General features: G+C 41.0%; 1 protein-coding gene across 1 annotated transcript; it reads left to right on the plus strand.

The window, feature by feature from the left end:
• The first annotated feature begins 885 nt into the window (after nt 1-885).
• LOC110476174 (protein-glutamine gamma-glutamyltransferase 6-like) lies at nt 886-15,052 on the plus strand. Its single transcript, XM_021540924.3, has 14 exons — nt 886-1,358; nt 2,347-2,461; nt 4,370-4,543; nt 4,747-4,986; nt 8,703-8,821; nt 9,069-9,194; nt 9,338-9,518; nt 9,758-9,893; nt 10,266-10,369; nt 10,468-10,710; nt 11,394-11,711; nt 12,650-12,813; nt 13,408-13,532; nt 14,546-15,052. The coding sequence occupies exons 2-14, from the start codon at nt 2,455-2,457 to the stop codon at nt 14,694-14,696; spliced, it is 2,088 nt and encodes a 695-aa protein (XP_021396599.2). The 5' UTR covers nt 886-1,358; nt 2,347-2,454; the 3' UTR covers nt 14,697-15,052.
• Nucleotides 15,053-18,875: the final 3,823 nt, after the last annotated feature.

Below are 18,875 nucleotides of genomic sequence, written 5' to 3' on the forward strand. Positions count from 1 at the left end.
CCACAGCACCCTCATAGGGAAGACTTTTTTCTCCTAATATCCAATCTAAACATAGTCTGTGTGAGTTTGAAGCCATTCCCCCTTGTCCTGTCACTCCACACCTTGTAACTAGTCTCTCTCCATCTTCCTGGTAGGCTCCCTTCAAATACTGGCAGGCCACAATTAGATCACCCAGAAGCTTTCTCTTTTCCAGGCTGAAGAAACCCAATTCCCTCGGATTTCCTCACAAGAGAGGAGCTCCATCCCTCTGATCATCTTGGTGGCCTCCTCTGGGCTACAGTAAACTACAGCAGAAGTTCAAGCTCAAGCACAGCCTTGAGTTTAGAATGTAGTTATGCACTAAATTACTTCTTTTTGCATCTCTTGTGTGTGTGAAGCACCCTGGTTGTGCTGAAGTTAAGTGAATTGCACAAGCAGAAATGAGAGAAACCCTTAGATCAGACCCTCCCAGCAACACTCACTGCACATGAAGTTAATGAGTGTGAGTAAAAGACATTCCAATACAGACTTATGGAGGAGATTCTGCCATGGGGTCTTTTTTGTGGAATTTAAACTGCTTTCCTCTTTGTAGCAGAACATAGTAACAAGACATTGTAAGGTAGATTTAGTTACTCTGGGGATATGAACAGTAGACAAAATTATTAAGGAGATAAAACCTAGAAGTTTTTCTCTGAAAGTTAGCAAATTGAACTGCAATTCCAAGACTCTGATACAAGGGAAAAAGAGAAACAAAGTATTTTGAACCACTTTGGATGCCGGGTGGGTGGAATTGAGCTAGGAAAAACACCTGTGACAAGGTGCAGTCATTAGTCACTTAGGAACCATGACTGCTGCATTCCAAAGGGATTGCAACAGCAGCTGCTGGTGCTTTGCTGTGGTGAAGGTGAGACTGGCAGGTGCCAGTTTGGGATGTAGGCCAGCCTGAGAGAGGTTCTGGTGGCTCGCTGAGCACCACTGTGGGCGTGCCTTGCAGAGGTAAAGGAGGTGGTTGCAGCCAAGAGAGAAAAAGTGTTCTGAGACTTAATTACGTGTGTGAGCAGCAAAGAAAAAAGGAAACAGTCAAATGCCAGTGGGAGCAATGTGTAACATCTGAGGCAATCACTGTAAGTACTGAACGCCTGAACTTAAGAACTGGTCGATGCGGTTTGTCACTAGGGCCGTGTGTGAAGACTGGGTAACATCAGAGGCTTGTGGCTCTTATGGTTTCCAAGGAATATGAATTAAGGAAAAGAGAAAAAGACCAACTGAAGTAGCTCTGGACAGCAATCAAACCCATTTGAGGTGATTCCCGGAACAAGCCTTGACAGTCTGAACATCCTGGAAACTTCCAAGGGAAGGAAGAACCGCTGAATTATAATGTAAGTGGAGATGTGCTGTGCCAGGTGTACTGCTGCCTAGTGGGAAAAGCTTTGGGATAGGGCTAGCATGACTGTCATATTAATAAGTACTCATAGTCTTTGTAAAAGGAAAGCAAAGTTTCTCAAAAAGGTACAAAGCCTGTTTTGCAAAATCTACCTTAAAAACAGCTTCTGGCACTTAACTTTTGCTATTTCAGTTGGTTTTTCTTTCTCTGTAACTTAAAACTCAGACTTATTTATTTTTATGTCTTTACTGAGTGCTAAAACATGATCAGTGGGGCTGCAGATCTTAAGCAGATAATCCTCTTCAAAACTATATAATTTTATTACTTGTACTCTTTTACAAAAAGTGATGGTACAAAATAAAAAATAAATATATTCATAAACCCAGAAAGAAATATAGTCATGCTTGTTAAAATGGACAAAGCTTACAGTTTATGCTGACAAGAAGTACTCAAGGTTATTAGTTTGTGAGTTCTTTGTGAAATAAAACTTTTGGGAAATACTAATATATGGAGCTAACTTAACAGGTAAATAGATACTTGTTTCTAGTGGGAGTTTATAATTTTATTTGTCAGAGGGCATTGGAGATAATATTAGACCATAAAAAACCCTCTGAAACCAACCCACAGCTATTGGACAAACCCAGAAGTGATATTAACCACCTTGGAAGTTAAGTCATCAGGAAATGCTCCTTTTTCCTTCAGACAGCTTTTACGTCCCACCGCGTTCCCCATTTCCTCATCCTTAAAGATAACTTATTCATGGCACACCTATTATCTTTGTAGGAAGCTCTTGTCTTGGGATTCAAGAGCATGCATTTCCTCTGAGTAAATAATTTTGGTATCTCCTCCCATAATTACACCCACGTTGAGTAGGAACTCTGGCATTAGACAGACATATATTATAGCAACCAGTTAATTCGTTTGACAACTTTACAGGTATTAATAACAACTGCTAAGTATCTCTCCCTTCTCTCAAATTTCAGCTGACAGCACGAAAAGATTGATGTGCCTTTTCTTTTTATGATTGATGTGACTTGGACATCCTTGAAGAACAAAGTAGAAGTTGTATGCAATTCTCATAAGCTGAGGGAATGGCAGGTGAGTTCTGCAAGTCATTTACTTCCCTTCACCAGATATTTACTTAGGGCTGTTTCCTCAGGATTCATGCCCTGTAGGTATCTGCTCAGATTTCTTATCTGAAGGTAATTTCATATTGTAATTTGTTCTTGCACTTCATTTTCAAAGTTTTAATGTTGTTGTTATTAAGACTTGTTTGAGAATAATTTTTGAGCTAAACAGAGGATACTGGGACAGGCAGGAGAAAAGAATTTTCATTAGATCAAAAGGCACTATTTTTTAAATACTTTGTCAGAGATGTGTTGTGCTTGGTATTAACAAAATTTGTGTAATCCAATCTAATGAAGCTGTGAGCATGGAACCTACAGATGGGAATTCAAAGATACAATAAAACTCTATCAAAGGAAAATAGTAACTGAGAGCATCTCTGCTTGTTCAAGTTTGAAATGAAGATGATTATTGAGCTGGGCAATTGCAAAGCAAAGTTCTTTCTCATTTAATGCTGGAAAAAGCATTGACAAATCAGCTTTGCAGGGAGAGCAGCAGCTAACTGCAGATTGCTGTTGAACTATATATTCATGCTAAAAATTCTCCTTTTCCTCAATACTTTCTCATATTATTTCTTTCTGGTCTTAAACTACCAGAAAAAAAAATTCTTCCTTGAATGTAATTATAGCACTTTTTTGCAAAATTAGTTTTCCTTTTACTTCTTGTTCAAGGATCAGATGTAAATTGTGGTTTAATATGCAGCTCTATTGTTTCAGATCTGATTTAGCATTTCACTGATAATCTCTGTGGTATAGACCTAGAAGCTTGTTTGAAGATCCCTACAATCATATTACATAGGCATTAATCCATCCTTTCCATCCTATTCTTTTTGTTGTTATTATTGTTTTGTTTTGATTTCCCTTTAAAATGGTGGTGGTCATGTGTTCCCATCCTGTCCCCACTACCCCCACCCCCAACCTCATTGCACATATGACACTGGCCTTCATAAAAATGACTTAGAAGAGCCTTCATCAAGGTACTTGCCCTGAGAATTTGTCAAAACTTGAAACGATGCTCCAGGTGCATTCTGTAGAGCCTCCCAGGGCAGATATAAACACAGAAGATGCTTCTCAGCATCCCCAAAGACAGCATAACTGCTCAGGTTTGAGCATGGCTAGAAAACAGGGAAGGGAAAACAATCTTGCAAGGGATATCATAGTCATATTTGCTTGCCAAAAAGTCAGTTTAGCATTTGAGGTGTCAGGAACCACTTTATGGGGTTTAAACCACAGACCATAATAACACCATATGTGCAGGACACAATATCAGAGAACTCCAAACACTCTGCAAGAATTCTTCTATGACATGAAGTTACTGCCTACTGGAAGAGGAACTCCAGTGGTCCAGCTGCCACTTTGAACAGAGCTAGATTCAGACAGATGGATTGATTTGTCAAAAGCTTCAGCGTGTCCTCAAATACCTCTTGTTCATCCATATAAGACAGATGGTCTCTCACTATGCATTTTTCCCTGCATCGAGGCCAAATGGCATCAGGATGTAAGCAGGAAAAGTAAGATGTCCTAATTGCCATTCCTGTGATCCTAAAAATATGTATGTTGAAAACATAGAGGGACTACAGGACACCTTATTTGGTGCTGATTATGAAATGACACCAATTTGCCCCTGTAGATTTCTTTTTAAGTGGTAAAAGAGCATCCAACCTGTATAGGAAGTACATAAGTGCTTTGCATGAGGGCTCTTTAACAAAACCCAAGGAAACATTTCCATTATTGACCAATAGACTTAATTTAATGAGGCATCTGCTTTTTAGTTGTACTTCCTCCCACAAAAGGTAATTGTTCTTAGTAACCTCATCACTCCACTAAACAGCAAATGACCTCATGCCAGTTGCTCCTTCATGACTTTTCTTGTGTTTTATAGACCTGACCCCAACACACATCAGCTGGCAGCCATCAGTGAATGCAGCCAACCACCACACGGACAGATATGCCAACACCGAGCTGACTGTGAGGCGAGGACAAGCCTTCAATATCACCCTGTACTTCAACAGACCCAGGCAGAATGGGGAGAGCCTAGGATTTGTCACTGAAATAGGTAACACTCCCATAGCTAATCCGTGTTCTCGGAGAACTGCAATCTTTACTCCTCGTAGTTCTCTCCTTATTTTATTCAGACATGTGATTTTTCTGCCTGTATTTTTAGTGCTTCCCGCACCCCAATGTGCTCAATTTCAAGTGTGAGGTTAATGTTGAATCCACGCTCTGGAATGGAAACCAGTGACTCCTTCTTTCTGGCAGGGCCATCCCCCTCGGAGTCTCATCGCACAAGGGCAGCATTCGACCTCTCCGAGGCGGGGGGCAGTGGCTGGAGTGCTGCCCAAGGACCCAGCGACGCTGGCGCCGTGACCTTCACAATTTCCAGCCCAGCCAACGCTGTCATCGGGCGATACAACCTCACCCTCCGCGTCACCTCAGGGAACAAGATCTTCTCCAGATACCTGGGCCAGTTTGTGTTGCTCTTCAATCCCTGGTGCCCAGGTAGGTGCCAATGCCTTTGCTCTTGAACACAGCTGACCCTGCTGCTTTCCCACCTGCACGGAGCTGCTCCCTCGGGCTGTCTCTCTTTGGGTCACCAGAGGCTGCAATCTCAGCTCTGTGCTCAGAGGGCTGGTTTCAGTACATTAAAAAGCTGCTGCCACCCCGTTTGTACCCTAACACAATGTGCTATATGGGGTTATATCACAGCTTCTTCAGAACTGAGCAGATCACTTTTTCTGCAGACAAGGGCAAACTCTTCCAGGGCATCACTGCCCTCTGGTAAAGAGTACAGCTAATCTGAATCTCTCCCTTTTTAGGTTATAATGGCTCCCTCTTGTCTATCACTCTCAGCCCATGTAAAGTGTTGCTATCCCTCCTTTTTACAAGCCCCTTTAAGCACTGGAAGCCCACAATGAACTCTTCCTAGAGCTTTCCCTTCCCCAGGATGAACACACCCAGCTCCCCCAGCCTGGCTCCAGAGCAGAGGGCTCCAGACCTCAGAGCAGCTCCGTGGCCTCCTCTGGAGGCTCTAACAGCTCCACATCTTCCTTGTGCTGAGAAGCTCAGAACTGGATGCAGTGTTCCAGGTGGTGTCTCACAAAGGCAGAGTCAAGGGGGAGAATCCCCTCCCTCATCCTCCTGCCCACCCCTCTGTTGGTGCAGCCCAGGATGTGGTTGGCATTCTGGTGACAAGCACACACTGCTGCCTCCTCTCCAATTCCCATGTTCTTCTTTTGGGTTGAAAATGGACACCTCTTATTGCTCCATCTTTCCTTTTCTGCATTTCTTCTGCAACATGCTGAGGCTGCAAATTTCTAACCTCGTATTTTGCAACTATGCAATAGTGTAGAAACCTGGATTAGCCTGAAAACCTGACACCCTGGTGTTAAGAGAGCTCTTAGCCATCCCAGTGAGTAAACAGCTTATAAGAGAAAAGTAGCCACAATCATCCATTATTTTTTTCCATGACCATATGTTAGTCAAGAGCCACTAAGAAATGCGTCAATAGCCAAGATGAAAAAATCTGCTAATTAGCTCAGCAAGTCCTGGAAGACAGAAATAATTATACAAATATGTTCAGGAAACTCAGACCATCTCTGCACAGTCCTGAGGGGAAAAACTTCCCCAGAAATCCCTGAAAAATAATTTGTGTGTAACTTGTAATTGATGGAAACCACACTGCAGGGACAGCAATATGTGACAGCTCCTGAACTGGAACACCATTGTGGCAGTGGTACTCAAGAGACCAAACTCTTCTCAGCTGAAAACAGAAAAATTAAGCTGTGCCCATTACAATTTTAGGCTAATGTATTTGTGGAAGAGTCTTCCAGATTTACCAGATGATGCATTGGGTACTGACATATAAAAGGGAGTATCCTTAATGCTGAATGAAGGATGCTGCTGAATAAGTCCTGCAGAGTGCAATAGCTCCCTGATCCTGAAAAACAGGAACAGATTCAGTTTGAGGGTATGTTACCACTATTGTAAGTGTCATAGCAGAAGGGAAATGGGAAATTTATTTTCTTGGCAAAGGATAAAAGGCAAATCTGTTCTGTAGATATGGTTCCAGGTGGGAGATTAGTCCTTAAACTGAGGAATACAGAAATTAATTCAGTAACTGTAATATCAATAAAGAACTACTTATAAGAAAACCTTCAGGACTAGAGATGAAAGAAAAAATACTGGTCTGGAGAAAAGCTACTAGAGAGTGGATCCTTAAGTGTCATCTGAAAAAACACTCAGATCAAATAGTTCATCACTGACTTTGGCACAACAACATTAAACATCATTGTCCATGCCCAGATGGGCTGGGACAACACACAGAAATAATTGGCTGACCTTAGAGAGTGGAGAAGGTGAGAAGAAATAAGATATAATAATAGGAAATAAAAGACCACACCTCTAGGGAGAAATAACAATGATTTCAGTGACAGACTTATCACCTGGAAATTATGAAGAATGTGAAAGCCCTTATTAATCAAAGAAGAAGAACCAAAGTGAAATGGCCCTGAAAAAGAAAAATGCAATCTTAAGCTGTATAAGAGAAAACAGTCAGACTTAATGCCATTCAACGAGATGACAAGAATTAAACCATGTTCAGTGAAGGGTTACTAGGATAAATTAATACATGAAAATCTTCTGGACCAAAAAAAAAAAAAAAAAAAAAAAAGGTAGTTTAGTAAGCTATAAAGGTTTATTGAGAGCACAGAAACCTTAGGGGAAAAAAAAAAGTTCTTCAAGTGATTATACAAGGACATTTAGAGTGCTCAGAATAATAAACTCACAGGGCTAGAAGGATCTTAGAAAGTCACCTAGTCCCACACCAGGGCTCTAAGGCAGGTTCAGTTCAGCACTTAGGTCATTCCTGAGAGGTCTTGAATTCCTTCTCAATGACCAGTCTTTAGGGAAGCTCCAGCACCTCCCCTGGCAATTCCCTCCAATAAATACAAGCATTTCTATTAGATCTTTATCCTATTAACTAACCAAATCTTTCTTGCTTTGACTTCAGTATATAATTTCTCCTACTTATGATAGACACTAAGAATAGATTTTATTTCCTCCTGCCCCATCCTCTTCACAAGAATTTCTGGAATTTATTACAATGCTTACACTATTCCTTGCTCCCATTTGCTTCCTACTTTAAATAATTCTGAGTTAATTCATACTTCAGATTTTCAGGAATGCTGAGCATTCTTGTTGCTCCTCCCACTTTTTCCAACTGGTCCACACCTTGAAGTTCAGCACCTGAAACTGCACACAGGTTTCCATGTCCATGCTACCCCCAAACTTCAGGAATCAACAGTGATGATATTATTTTTGAAAAGTATGGACAACAACCACAAAAATATATTTATATCACATGATACAATTTTAAAAATAAACTGCAATTTTTTTATTTGCAGGAAGGGAAGGATGGGAAGTTCCTATAGGAAGGTAAAGAAGTTGATTCAATAAAATAGAAAAGCTGATCTTTTTGTGTGTATTTCCTGCAATCCTGAACCTTTCAGAAAATATCTTTAAACATAGTGGAATTAAAAGCAGAGCTAAGGTAGCTATTGCTACCTAAAGATTAATTAAAGAGCTGCTAAAGAGTAACTAAGAGAAACTAAAACAACCTAAACTTCTGTGGGAACCACTGCTTTCATAGCAGCTAAATACTGTGCCATAAACTTGGAAAAACAATGAGAAGCAATGAACTCCAAGTGAATGGCTGAGCAGGTTATCCTAATAACATTCCTGATAGGACTTTGAATGAGGCAAGAAAAGGTCTTCATTTAGAAATCTTAAAACAAGAAAAATGCATCTGGGAAAAAGAGGGAAATGTCATCTGTGTCATTCTTTTCAAATCTTTTTTAATCTGTTCCACTTCTAACCACACTGAGAAGAGAGAAAAATGTGGTGAGCTAGCCTGGACCTTTGTCTATCTTCCTCACAAAAACATGGTGTGCAGACAGGGGACATTTAGATAATACACAAGGCTACACTAAAAGTAGGGGAAAAAGGTTAAGTAATATAATATGGATCCTTCTTTCACCCCCCTCCACCTTCCCTGGCCATATATTATAACAGATATTACCACTGAACTGTGCCTGTTTATGGATCTGTAACATTTCTATTTTGCAAATAGAAGTTTTCTCCTTGCTAAATCAGGACAAACATGTTTCTGAAAGGTTGCTGCTATTCTCAGCTTTAAGCCTGCCCAACTTGGTTTTCAGGTGATGATGTCTACATGTCCAATGAAAATGAGAGACAAGAATATGTTCTAAATGAAAATGGAATAATCTTTGTGGGCAATGCAAGGTACATTGAAGCAAGAGGGTGGTTTTATGGACAGGTAAGTCAAAATGAATTTCTTTGGACTTTCATTCTGTCTCCAACAGCATTTATCTTATCATTATTTGTTTATATAATAACTGCAGAAACCTGGGTAGCCTTACTTGTGGTTTGCTCACAGTGTGCCCCACTGTTCCTATCACCTTTGGGCTGGGACATCTCAGAAAGGAGGAACTGCAGCAAAATCTCCTTTAATTCTGCTTGTGAACCTATCAATTTTCTTAAAAATGTAACTTATCTGATCACAGTTTCAAGACCTCCTAAACATCTGCCTCACCATGCTTGATCTGAGCCTGTACTACCGTCAGGACCCGGCCATGGATGTGTCCCGCAGAGGAGATCCCAAATATGTGGGCCGAGTAATCAGTTCTATGGTAAGAAATGGACAACTTAACCCCAGCCCCACAGGGGTGAGCAGAAAGCACCTCTGAGACTCAGCCAAAACAACAGAATGAGCTGATGACAGTGCACCACAGACCTTTCATTTTGTGCATTCTGTCCACTGGCCTCTCTTTAGATCAATGGCAATGATAACGATAACGGAGTTCTGCTGGGGAAGTGGCAAGGAAGTTTCCACTCGCATGAGAACCCGTCCAGGTGGGATGGCAGCGTGGTGATCCTCAAGAAGTGGCGCCAGGACAACTACAGACCTGTTCAGTACGGCCAGTGCTGGGTGTTTGCAGGTGTGATGTGCACAGGTAAGCTGGCAGGATAGAGGGCTGGGGTGAAACGGAGGCATCTGGGACCTGTGGTTTTATCAAAACTACAAAGCAATCATTTCTACAAAAGGAATAGCGCTGTGAAGACCACTAATGCTGAAGAATCACAAAATATTTAGACACTTTGTTTCTCAGATATTTGTAATCATTGAACTAAAGCTGTGTGTGTTCTGTTGCATTTCTTGCTTGTTTGGTTTTTTTTATGAAATGTATTTCAGTTTTGAGGTGCTTGGGGATTCCAACTCGTTTGGTTTCAAATTTTAACTCTGCCCATGATGCGGACAGAAACCTGAGTATCGATAAGTACTATGACAGCTCTGGAAGGAGTCTTAATATCACCAAGGATTCCACATGGTAAATATAATTTCTTCCATCTCATCAACAACAATAGAGAGGATCTAGGAGACCTAAAACCACGAACACTAGTAGTACAAATGCAATTGAGTGGGCGAAATGTACACACCATCTAAATTAATACTGCAGACATCCATTTGGAAAACAAACAAACAACATACGTCATGATTTTCTCCCTCCCTGCCCTGAGGTCTATACCTCAAAAGCAGGCAGTAAATCTGTCCTTTGAAAGAGGTACTGTAACTTGACACTTTTTGTCTCAGTTTAGAGTTTAGAAATTTCTTTTTAAAAATTCATTACTCCTCTCCAACTGGAAGTTTGCATGACTACTCTATATTATCGTGTTTTTTAGACATTGTTCTTTGTCTCCAGGGATTACCATGTCTGGAACGAAAGCTGGTTCATTCGCCCAGATCTGGGAAGGTCATACAATGGGTGGCAAGTTTTAGATGCAACTCCACAGGAACAAAGCAGAGGTAACAGCCTAAGCTCTCAGCCTGCCTTAAGAGTCCTTCTCCAAACTGAGCACAACTGATAAAGCTTAACCATTTTTTGGTTTTTTTTTACATTGTAGGAATTTTTCAGTGTGGCCCTGCATCTGTCTTAGCCATCAAAGAAGGTGAAATAGACCTGGATTACGACACCTTGTTTGTGTACTCAGAGGTGAATGCTGACTGCAACAGATGGATTGTGTACAATGATGGAACCAAGAAAAGAGTTTATTGTGATACTGAAATCATTGGCAGGTCTATCAGCACCAAAGCTGTGGGCAGCAATGGCCGTGTGGATGTCACTGCTAACTACAAATATCCAGAAGGTAGAGGAATTAGCACAAGTGTTCTCCTTATATTACCTACTGAATCCTTGGTGCTGGGAAGCTGCAATGGATAACCTGCTTGGTTGAAACTCTCTCCCCTGCCTTCAGAAAATATTTCTGGCAGTGTGTTCAGATTGCTTTTTTAATACAATAGGTGTTTTATTTTGGGGTTTGTGCATTCAGTACCTTCCTTATTAACGGACAATACAAAATATATTTTAATCCCTTCCACAGAAGTGTAAAATTTAATGCATACACAAAACAGGGCTATAAAATACATTTTACTACCCAAGGCAAATAAACCCTCAGTGTTTCACTCCTCAGTGTTTTAGTGCAACCATGTTTAATACAGAGGCTAGCTGCCATCAGATCAGCAGATTATCACTTAGCACATTACTGCATGTTCTGACCAGAGAAAAAGAAATCTCACTTCTAAACAAACACAAATGCATCCTATTTCATTTTAATGATTTAATGATATTTATTAATTATATATATATACCTTGTCATGGTATATCCCCTGTGAAAAACCTGAGTGGAGGCTTAATGAAGATACAGGGAGCTTTTGGGTATTGCATATTTCTGAGTGATGCTGATACCCTGTGTTGGTCTGAAAACCTTTACACAGAAGAAGTGCATTTGCAACAAAAGTAGAATTTTACTTGGTTCTCTGCTTCCACCAGGTTCTTCTGAGGAAAGACGAGTCTACAGAAAGGCCTTGGGGAAGCTACTGGGAATAAATGTCACAGAAGGACACACAGAGCCTCCCAGGGGAAGATCTTCAGAGACAATGAGAAACCCTGGCATTGCTGGGAAATTCAAGCTGGTTGAACCTCCAGTTTTTGGCAAAGACATTAACCTGGTCCTGGTGCTCAACAACCTCTCCTCTGACCGCAAGAGCATCAGGGTGGACATGAGTGCCTCCACCATCCTGTACACAAGGAGAGCAGTGACAGAGATCCTGAAGGCAGCCACTTCTTTGGAGCTTGGTCCTAAACAAGGTAACTTTTAATGTCCCTAAGGAGCCAATAGAGCTCTGCTCCTAGCCACAGCAAGGCAGGAGGAAGCATCAGTACCATACCTGTATCAGCTTTGTAGTGCAGCTACTCATTGTTTATTAATACATTTTACATTTTTTTTTTCTCTGAAAATTTTCACTAGTTCATGCACTAAGTGGATGTCTCATGAAATCTTACATACAAGGCTACACTTATGTTATAGCTCCAGAGGCAGCACTATGTGTGTGTGTGTCATGGTTTCTATATGTATACATATGTGCATGTGTGTGTGGTGATTATTACATAGCAGCACACCTCACTCTTAACAAGTAAAAAAAGTCTGTTGTGTGCCTTCTGGCACCCAACAGGCAACACATGAAAAAAAATAATCTAGGAAAAAGGTTACAATGAAACCATGTCTTTCTTTTGGAGAGTAAAGACTATTTAAATTATTATAGAGATATTTTTCATCCTCAGGAGCTACAAAGATAAACATTTTTCCCATACACAGCAGAAAAATTGTAGGACTACAATGAGCAGCTGACCAGGTCACTTGAAAAGGATCTCTGTGAAACTTGACCCAAACTTTCTTCTCAACTGAGGTAAAATAAAGAGGATTCAAGAAGGGAATAGATTAAAGTGGTTATACCTCTAATCATAAGACATAAAAAGGGTCAGGAATCCAGTGAAATGTAGATAAGCAGACTCCCTCAATTTCAGGCCAAAATCTTCTATTCAAAGCTAAGGGTCAAATGAGTTAAAGTAGGCAAGGATCACCAGAAGAGGGAAATACACAATGAGTCTCACAAGAAGGAAATATAAACAAAGTCCACTGCCATCTTTTTCCTATTCAGTAATTAATAAAACCCCTCACCATAACCCTTTTCTTTTTAGCTTGCTTTGAAAATGTAATGGTTCCTAAATATATGTCTGAATTCTAGTGAGGCAAGTCCGGGTGAAGATCCCCTACACTCATTATGGAAGATATCTGACCACTGACAAAAGGATCCAAGTCACTGCTTTGTGTGAAGTCATGCGCTCGCATGGGCTGAAGCTGCTGGTGGAGAAGACAATCATTTTAGAGGACACAAACATCATCATTAAGGTGAACAATTTTCTCCCTGATGTTCTGAACAGATGCTAAAAGGTCTTTCTGGAGCTCAGATATTAAGATGAGAACCTGGGGATAAATGTATTACATTTAGGCCACCATTTCAGATGTTATTCCAAAATTCTGCCTGCTTGAATTGAGAATGCAAGGATGTGAGAGGCCAGGCTGAACCTTGGCCTGAATTTCCTCTGTTTTTCAGATCAGCTCTGTTGCCTTCTTTTTTTCCCAGTCACAAGCCACTGCCTTCTGTTCCATAGTACTTGTATTCATTCCATGTATTGGCAAGTGCTTGTGCTGTCCTCAAAGCACTTGGCCTTAATTCTAACCAGTGCTTATTGTTTTAACACTTTAATCCTAATCAGTGATGCACCAAAAAAGCCACCCAGCAACCAAAAGATCAGGCAGGTTTCATGGCACATGTCTGTGTAGCCAGAATTTCACTGAATTTCACTTGAGCTAAGCCACATCCAGCTTCAAACATGAGGAAAGCTAGTGTTTGTCAGCTAAATGCCACTTGCAGCTCCACTGAACTCTGACTGGAGGAAAGCATAAACCTGGGAGTGATCAGAAACGTGTTTTGTCCTTCAGGTGCCCCGGAGGGTTGTGGTGAACAAAGCTGTGTCCCTGGAGATCTCCTACGCCAACCCGCTCCCGGAGCCCGTCAGCCGCTGCGTGCTGCTGGTCACTCTGATGAACCAGCAGGTCAAGATCAAGTAAGTGCAAGCTGCTTCCAGTATCACCAACAGCACCTCTCATTCCTCAAACAGAAAGAGGAAAACAAACCACACTTAATTAGTCTTTTTTATATTATTGCCACCAAATATATGTAGATATAATTCCTTAATCATGTGGTGTTCTTCCACATAGAGTTTCTTTAACAACCCAAACCTGCTAACATTCTTTTTTTCCTGGGAAAGCAAATGCACATGTCAAATTCTGTTGTCTCTCTGCAGCTCATTCTACAGTTTGGCATTCTGTTTTTATTTTCATATACAATACCCTGATACTACAAAAATAATTAGGCTAAAGCAAACAAGTCAGACACTCCCCTTGGTTCATCCCAAACAAAATGTTGTTCTGTTCTCCTTTAAAGCAGGAAAAAACTTGCCTTTTCAAAACATAAAAGCAAATTGTTCCTGGTTTATATTTTCTTTTCCTCCGGACTCTGCTGCTTTATAGATCAGCTCAGTGTTGAGTAATGTTTGTATTTCCTAAAGCTTCTTCTTTTGTAAAACAGCCTGACTTGCTTTGGCTATGGAACAATTTGGACTTAATAATCAATTTAAAAAAGGAAAACATTATTCCAGTAAAAGGGTAAGCTAATTTAGGCCAAAAGGGGATATAAAACAAAGCACAGTGGCCATTAGAAAAATCATTATTGCCTGCCAAAATGGATATGAACCAAGCAGGCATTGGACAGAGCCTGCTGATCTCTGCTATCAAAGTTTTTCTATTCTTAGTTTGTGCTATCGAAATTTGCATCCAGCCCTAAGATGAAGCTGTGACATTGCACCTCTCTTTTCCATAATTCTGTTTGAGCGTAAAGGAAGATGATACTGTCCTTTCTCATTTCTTAGTCTACACTTGGCCTCAAACCCCAAGTAATTCTCAAAACCCAAGGCTGGGTCTCAAGTAACTGCAGTTCTGTTTCTTGGGAATCTCCTAAAAGACAATGCAAGCCTGAACTAAATACTTTTTTTCCTTTCTCTATTATTTTCTTTTTCAGTTTGGCACGACTGGCACCAAGGGAGAGATCAAAAATTTATTTTGAGTTCACACCTCGGAGGGCTGGGCCCTTACAGCTGCAAGTAGACTTCTCGTGTGACAAATTTTCACATGTTAAGGGATTTGTAACACTTGCAGTAGCACCTGCATAATGTGATGGAATCAACCTTCCATTTCAGCATTAACACAGCAAGACACTCTCCTCTGTATAGGAACAGTCGTGACAGAAAGGAACTTTGCACTAAAATTGACGACCTCTTACATTGCAATAGAATCAAGTCTGCTTTCATGGTGCTTAACTATTTAGTCTCTAATTGTATTTCTCTTCCCTCACACCCCCTAACAGAAAAAAAAACATTAAGCCCTTTCTTTGTAGAAATAGTTTCACTATTTTCAAATCTCATTCTGTTAAGCTCCCAGTTTTGACTTTTCACTCAAATAATTCATACAATCACCTTTTGACCATATTCTAATTGTCAGCAATAAATAAAAATCATTCTCAACTGTATTGCTTTGTAATGATTTATACATTCGATGGGGGTATTACAAGAAATCACAAGACTTCATTTCACAAGCCACTAACCTAGAAGAGTGGAACATTTTCTCCATTGCTCACCTAATATCTGTATTTTTGACACCTATAGTTCCATGAATGGGGAGGACAAAAGCCTAGATGGATGGGAAAAGTGATGCTTGGCAGTATTTGTGTAGCCTGTGGGCACAGGCTTGTCACAGAGTGGAGAACACATGTACATATTCAAAACAGTAACTTAATTCTTATGCATCCTGACAGAGTCCCAGGCACCACAAAGTCCAGGGAGGGTTTTGCAATAGTGTGGCAGCCCAGCAACCCAGGGTAAATAATTCCCCTTGCCCATCAGTGTAAGGTCACTGGGGACAAGGAACACGTTTGGCTTCAAACCTTCCCTGTGGCTCACTCAGGGGCAGCCCTGACCCCACATTTGTCAGTACCTGCAGACAGAAGCCTCTTTTGTGGGTTCCCAAAACCAGCATCTCTGGGTACCAGGTCTCCCCTGAACCCACCTTTAAGTAGCTGTAAGGATTCCCTGTTCCTGCACCTTCTCCAGGGCTGCTGGGACAGGTAATGACTGACCAGGTGAGCTGCCAGGTCACCTCAGAGCAGGATGTGGGGCAATTGTGGTGTGCAAACAACTCTGCCAAACCTGGAGAGTTATATTTGCTGTGTGACTTACAAGAAGTTTAAAGCAGAATTAATAAACCAAAAGAGAGCTGTCAGGAGTAATGGACATGGGCATTTTTTTTGTCTGACAGTTGAGCATACTTCAGTCTGAGGGATCCAGATATAATCATAGATTTTTACAGAAAACAAAAAAACAAACATACACACACAAAAAAAAAAACATTCAAAACTCCTTTAGATTCCCTTTTAAAAAAATGTATTTTAACTGCAGGCAATTAATTTGTCTTTTTTGTTCCCAGCATTCTTTATATAAAATTGGAAACAAAACAGAAAACAGAACTGAAAAAAAGACACAAGGCAGAATGTAGAGGTGAGGAAAATAAGAGATCATCCCTTCTCCTGACACCCCTTTCTCCTCATTACAGTTCACTTGAAGTCCAGAGCAGTCTGCACCTACTCTTGGGACAAATTGGCAGGGCATGTTTTCAGGTAAGCTGTCACACAGGATGAGGGAGGAGAGGGCAGGAGGGAGCTGCAGGAGCAGGGTGCCTGTAATTACAGTGGGCAGGGCTCACACCAGAAAGGCAGCTCTGTAGCTTCCTCCAGGGCCCAACCAACCTTGCCATGCCAAACAGCTACAGAGGAACTATGTGCATGTATGATGAACAGCAGACTACAAAGAAAAAATTATTAGAAGCAGAGGCAGCCATTAAACACTTCTCTTTACTTAACACAAGTCCCCAGCCACAGCTGGTGATCCCCCCAATGCCCCCTCCCTGGGAAGTGCTGCTCCTTACAGAAGAAATGCAGATTATAGGTAATCATGTCAGAAACAGGTAATGAGAAGGAAGCATTTTTACAATAATGTTGTGACAAAGACAGAACAAATTACATGCAGTTCTGTGGAAGACTTTCAGATAGATGTCTTTGAAAAAAATAAAAAGTGGGGGGGGGGGGAAAGCTACTGGCAGTAACACTAATTACTGTAAATCTACTTGGATTACTCCTTGACCCACACAGATGTGCTCTACCATAGGTATGTTAGTCTACACTTGACCTCTGTACATACAGTCCTCAAAAACCTAAATTGACACAAACCAAAGCATCTAAAATTAAGTTGCTTTTGTCTACTTAAGGTAATATTTCCTTCATTAGACCACATTTTGGACACTTTTCTCTGTGAAGTTCCAGAATATTATCATCTTTCCTCAGTCATTCACCAGTTTTACATAAGGATAATTGGATTCAAGATTGTGCAATTAAAGCAGTCATCAGTGGATGCTCACGTAGGATATCACTACAAAAACAGTAGCTACCAACCACAGGTCACACCCAGCTTGTATAAACTCCAGCCTAAACTCCAAGTCCAGTCTTGAGCCTGTCATTACTGCTGCAGGTGGAAGAGGATTTAGAATGTTCTTGCACACTTTTGTAACCGTAAGCTGAGCTACGCACGAGTGTGGAAAAGAAGAAAGAATCCTTATGGCAGGTAAGTCCATCCAGCCTGATGGCTCCAGACATCCCTCTTCCAATCCAGATGAGCAATATTTACTGAGGAACCAAGATAAATTACATCTAGCTGCTCTCTCAGGAACTTTGCTTTTTTAGGTTAAGTGTACTTATTGGTTTTTCTATTAGAACTGATTTTATTTTTTCTTTTATCATCATGGGTCTTGAACCATTTTTTTCCAGTAACACAGAAAAGTAGAGGAAGAAAATATTTTTCTATCATATCAATTAACTGCTCTAATCAGTGCTTTTGCAGCCACCTAATTAACTATTGGCTAGTGACTGGGGCATCAAACTGCTGCATGGAAAGCCCAGGCTGTAAGATCAAATGGAGCCTGGCCTCAGCCAGGTCACTTGGTGGCCTCTGGGCTCCCAGGAGGGGCTCTGCCAGCCAGGTGCTGCTTGTCTGTCTGAGAGTGCACTCACTGTGCTCACTCTCATGCTGACAGAATTACAGAAAATAAGTTTTCCTCACAGGCATGGAAGAAAGCAAAAGAAATTATAAGATTGAAATTGAAACTGGGAAGATCAAAACAAGGATAAATTTGAGATTCACATGGACAAAAGACTGGCATCAAGCTTTATTGTGCTCTTGCCACATATATGAAACTTTTCTTTCTGATCTCCTGCACATGCTCTCTGGAAATGCCTGTGTAGCCATGAACTTCACAGGACAAATCAAAGTACTGATGTAGTAAATTGTTAGAGCAAACCAATGCTAGCCACTGCCTTCTTTACCTTTCCTGCTTCTGCTCACTTCCTCTCTTCCTCTGATGGATATCTTGTCCTTGCCTGTGGCATTCCACTCTTGACAGTCTTTAGCAGCACTGTTTAGGTCCTTTAACATCAGAGCCTCACTAATATAATGGGTTGCCATTAAATCTTCTATGCATACCATTTTTATTTACAAATGTGCAAAATGCTCTCAGTTTCCTGCATCCCTGCACAGCTCAACACGTGGTGCTCCCTGCCCTGCAGAGCCTGGGCATTGAGGATACACATGGATAAAATGCAGCAAGGCAAACTCCTTTTCAAACCCTGACTCCAAGTGCCCTTCAGAAACACCTTCTAAGTCACCCTTAAATTAGAGGACTTGAAATTAGGAATGATGCTTTCCACAGGTCCCGTTCAATTAAATATGGTTAAGGCAGGAAAATGAAGTGATGATGCAAGCAACATGCTTTCCAGGCATTTCACACCATGTAACTCAAACATCACACTCCTGCCAATGGAATTTTTGTCTCCAGGTGACACATCTGAAGCACGACCCTTAACTCAAAACACTCACACATGCTTATGCACACAGACTACAGGAAGTCACTTGCTCCAGGCCTTTACTGCCTGGAGTATGCCTCGGAAATGCACATTTCTTCCAAAAAGCTGAAAAATGAGGATAATTACACTTTTATCAAGCCTTCATGGACTATAACTCCGTGCTGCAAACACAGCAGAAAATTGAAATCTCACTCTATTATTATAGTAGAATCCTATAGATTCTCTCAGACATGAGCCCCTTTCTTGGTTCAGTGAAATGACAGAAATGTTGCTTACAGCACCATTATTCTTCACAGGGTTAACAAGCTCTAGTCAGAGCAGGAGATTTGCTTCACCTGAAACTCCTCTGGAATATCATACTGGGAAAGGGCACTTTCCAAACACC

This window comes from Lonchura striata, chromosome 20 (genome assembly GCF_050655825.1).
Source record: "Lonchura striata isolate lonStrDom1 chromosome 20, ASM5065582v1, whole genome shotgun sequence".
Taxonomy (NCBI): domain Eukaryota; kingdom Metazoa; phylum Chordata; class Aves; order Passeriformes; family Estrildidae; genus Lonchura; species Lonchura striata.